Genomic DNA, 4,925 nt, shown 5'->3' with positions numbered 1-4,925 from the left:
ATAATTTATTTAATATTTTTTTAGGCGTTAATAACATTTTTAAACTGTTTTAATTTACGAGAAAATTGTTATTGTTATTTATTATTAGTAATAAAATTAATATGTTTATCAGTTGCATTTAATGACACTTCGGGTGAATGAGATAATCACATTATTTTAATATGTTCTAAATCATTCACAGAACACATTTAATTTATTTAAAACTATTTATATTTTATAAATGGATAGTGACAGTGTCGTTAACCGTTTTTTGGAAAATATAATATAGAAGACGGATGAGAGTCAAAGTTTGTAAATGAATGTTATTTGTATAATTTTATTCTAGGGAATTATTTTTAACGGGGGTGTTTACATACAAATACGCTATATGTTTACATTTGGTTTTTAGTGATTTTAAAAATAGCCAATAAATTTGTAATATCTATTATTCCTGATTGCATTTCCCAAGTAAACAATCATCACTTTAAGCCTGATTCACACTGTTACGGCATGGCACGGACCGTCACAGCACGTAACGGCCCGACAAATCGTCCAACTATTCACACTTGTCCGTCATCCACCGTCAAAATATGCGATCACTCATCAAAAACCACTAGCGTATCCGTGTAGGTACTTAAATATTGATTGTTATACGCAGCTAGGTAGTCGTTCTGTGCAGTTCAGTATTTAAAATATTGTAAAATGTTTCGAAATTTCTCAAAGTCAGATTTGGCTATTGTAGCAATTTTATTAGATGAAGAAAAAGAAAGCTATACGAAGAATGTTCGACAAAAGTTTGAACGAAAAAGAAAAATTTGGGTCCATGATATTTTGAAAAAAAGAAAAACTGAAGGTGAATTTGCAACCCTATGTCACCAACTCGAGGATCACGAAGATAAGTTTTTTAAGTACTTCCGAATGTCCAGATTTCAGTTTAATACTCTTTACCTAAAAATAAAAAATGAAATTTCCAAACAAAATACACAGTTTAGAGAGTCAATACCAACTAAAGAAAAACTAGGTGTATGTTTGAAGTAAGTGGTTTTATTATATTAAATAGAAATCGTTATTTAATTTTTATGTGAGTTCATGAGTAACATTTATAATAATTGTACCGTATGGGATTGTACCATATATTTGAATTAAGCTGTAGCTTTATGTTCGTCTTGTTATACCAATTTAAAAAAAACTATTCCTACTTTGAAGTATTTGATAACATTTTCAATAACTTTAGTTCTTTAAATTATCTTATTTCATGTAGGTATTATTAACTTTTTTAAGTTTAGAGAACATTAAATCATATATTATATAATTTAAATGTAAATCGGTTAGGATTTAAATTAGTTTTTAATAAATTAATTTAAAAAAAAAAAGAAATTATTATAATAATAAAATTAATATGGATACTATTAAATTAAATACTAAAAAAATATATATAAATTATAATATTCCATATTATTTTTAGGTTCTTGGCAACTGGAGATTCGTACCAGACGATAGCCTTCAGTTTTCGATTAGGTCATTCGATTGTGCAAGGAATCGTCATCGAAGTATGCAATGCAATCATTTTAAAACTAAAAAAAGAATGTATCAAAACTCCTCAAAAAGAAGATTGGGAGCGAATAGCAAATGAGTTCTGGGAAATTTGGAATTTTCCCAATTGCATTGGTGCTTTGGACGGAAAGCACGTTATGATTGAAGCCCCTCCAAACACTGGCTCGTTATATTTTAATTATAAAAAAGACTTTTCAATTGTTCTTCTAGTATTAGTTGACGCCCAATATAAATTTACTGTTGTCAATGTTGGTGCATTTGGAAAGAATAGTGATGGAGGTATTTTATCACATTCAAATTTTGGAAAAGCTCTTGAAAAAAATTAACTTAATATTCCAAATAATCGAGCATTACCGGGTACAAATGAAAAATTACCATACGTTATTATAGGTGACGAAACTTTTCCATTAAAGAACTATTTACTAAGACCATATCCAGGATCTCAAATGTACAATGATGTAAAAAAAAAAATATTTAATGAACGGCTATCAAGAGCTAGAAAAGTAGTTGAAGTTGCCTTTGGTCAATTGACAGCCAAATTTATTAAAGTTAAATAAAATTATCAAAGATAAACCACTGTAGTAGTATATTTATATTTGTTTTTAAATACAGATAGTTGCTAGGCATTGAACGATAAATTTAACTGGGACTAGTTTCGTAATATTGCTTAAAATACTGCTAATTTAAGTTGGTATGAAAAAAAAAATACGCCGGAAATAGCACTTGTCAGAAATTGCATACCATTCGTGTAGAGTTGAAAAATAAAAAAAGTTTTGGTATAAAATACAAAAGGAAATTAGAACTAATAAATTAAAATTCACCTAAACGCCAAGGACAATCGATTTAAGTTTCTAATATATTTTATGAAAAATGAAATTTTCTGCAGAATCTACGGTTACTTATCATAATTAATTTCAAAATTAAATATTTAATCAAACATTTTTAATTTTTAATTTACACTAACTCATACTAAAAATTTCGAAATTGTTTGATCATCTCCAAAAAGTAATTAAAATATATTCAAGGTTAAGTTTAGGTTAGATTATAATATAATATAAGATGGTTATAATTAGAATTTTAAAGAAATTAGATAATTTTCATAATTTTGATTATGACGTTTTTCCTTTAATGTTATAAATTATAAGTCCAAATTATTAGATTAGATTATAATTATTAATTATAATCTTTTGTGAAAAATAATTTGAATAATAATTATTAATTAAAAATTTTATTGAAAACCGTATAATTTACTAATACATATTTTATTTATTTACATATATAATATATATATATATAATTATTAAAAGGAATAAAATATCAAAAAAAAAAAGAAAAAAAAATTACCTTTAAGCAATATCTAAATATTACCTTTAAAAATATTTTTACAGAATATTTTCATCATTTCATCGTGTAATATACATTTTTAAAGAATATATACTACTCCCAGTTATAAATTATTACCTTATCATGAATAGTTTTGTCATTTTTTTATTATTTTACATTTTATTTATTGTTGACTTCCTACTAAAGGAGCATTTTCTTAAATGTTATTATTTGCACTTTATAAAACCATATATTTGAATAAAATACGGTTATAGAATATAATAATGAAAAATTTAACAACAATACAAAGGTACGTATATTATGTTTAAAATTTAAAAATAAGCACCATTCTGTTATTTGGAAACTAATATAATTATTATTTGATAACTACTGATAAATTAATTATATAATGATATACAATAAATCTATTTATATTTAATTTAAAAGAATACTATTACTTAAATAAAATAATACATATTATATATCATATTATGCAGATTAAAAAAATAATTAATTGGGAAAACGATTTACTATTGGAGAGCGCAACAAAAATTAGGTATTAATTTAAGTATTTTTATAACGCGAAGAACTCATGATAATCAATCAAATAGAAACCTTTTTAGATTTAAAATATTAAAAAATGCATTTGAATATATGATGTAGGTGTACTGAATAATCAAGCATCAGATTTCATCTGATAAGCACTAGCTGTTTATAACATAATGGAACCGTTAACTATTGCTGAAATTATAAGAAAATAACTCATAAATGGGTCATTTAAATACTACACAATTTATTTTGCCAATATTACAATAATTGGTCAATCAACTAAATATTGATAGTTGTTATAAAAAGTATACGAAATGTTTTAAAAACTAATATAGTCAATAACGTAACGGCAGGATTAAAAAAAAAAAAAATTATAAAAAACAAGCATTTATGACGAGTAATAATATAGACAACATAAAAAAATGGTTTGAATGGACAACAAAACATTTATAATAATATTAAAAATATTCCTAATGATATGCTCTAATACATTAAGTATTCGTTGTGTTTGAACAAGTGAATATTCATTACAATAAAAAAATAATAATTATCATCAATTTTTTATAGTATTTAAATCTTAAAAACATCACGTCGTACATAGATTACATAATATATTTGATTCATACTAGTTAAAGTAATTTGCGTGTTTATATTATCATAGTAATTATTCTTTGAAAACTGATACAATTGCAATGTCACTGTAATGTTGTAGGGCAATTATAACATTAAGATTTCTTAAAGCCTTGTATAAATGAGAGTTTAAAGAATATGTTGTTGTATAACATCAAATTTAATCAATAAGTAATATACAGTTTGTGTTTTTAGTTATGATGATGTGATGACAAGTGCATTAACAATTAACATTATGACAAATTTTATCGGAAAGTTAACAACTATTTATGTCTATATTATTATCAATTTACCAGCAAGACATAGATAGGATGGGTCACAATACAATCAATGAATTGTCAGGTTTTGTTTTTTAAGACATATGAACCATCGTAGGGGGAAGGTTGAAATACTTAATTCATTATATAAATTAGAAGTATAATACCTAGAGGGGATATCAAAAACTAATTTAACTAAAGAATTAAAAATAACTTCAAGATTCTTAAAATAAGTATGGTATAAGTTCCTTCCCAAAATGAAATTCCGTAAAAAATGTTTAGTCGTAAAAGAGTTTGGTACATCATTTTTTTTAAGTTTAAAATTTCAAATGTGTTCAAGTGATCTGTACGTATAACAAAAAATCAAGAGTAAATAATTTGTATTAAATTTTCATTAAAATTTGTTATTAAAATAAATCCTAGGTATTTTAATAAACGGACTCTATTTAAAATTTTACAATAGCGTATTTATCATTAACTCAGTAATAAGAATGAAAAAAATGTTGTGGTTTTCTAAAAGTAAATAGTTTCTTTTTCCAAATGAATATATTTATTTTTATCCGTGTTTATTTCTAATGAATTATTGTCCTATCAAGTTGTAACAATCAAAAAACTGTTTTTAGCTAGTTTATG

General features: G+C 24.3%; 1 protein-coding gene across 1 annotated transcript; it reads left to right on the top strand.

Annotated features, from left to right (window-relative positions):
• Positions 1-897: 897 nt before the first annotated feature.
• LOC112592924 lies at positions 898-2,090 on the top strand. Its single transcript, XM_025337085.1, has 3 exons — positions 898-1,013; positions 1,445-1,812; positions 1,924-2,090. The coding sequence occupies exons 1-3, from the start codon at positions 898-900 to the stop codon at positions 2,088-2,090; spliced, it is 651 nt and encodes a 216-aa protein (XP_025192870.1).
• Positions 2,091-4,925: the final 2,835 nt, after the last annotated feature.

The sequence above is a fragment of the Melanaphis sacchari genome, unplaced genomic scaffold (assembly GCF_002803265.2).
Source record: "Melanaphis sacchari strain LSU unplaced genomic scaffold, SCAv2.0 Contig19_pilon_pilon, whole genome shotgun sequence".
NCBI lineage: Eukaryota > Metazoa > Arthropoda > Insecta > Hemiptera > Aphididae > Melanaphis > Melanaphis sacchari.
Note: the sequence above shows the minus strand (reverse complement) of the source record. Positions and strands in the feature narration are given on the sequence as shown.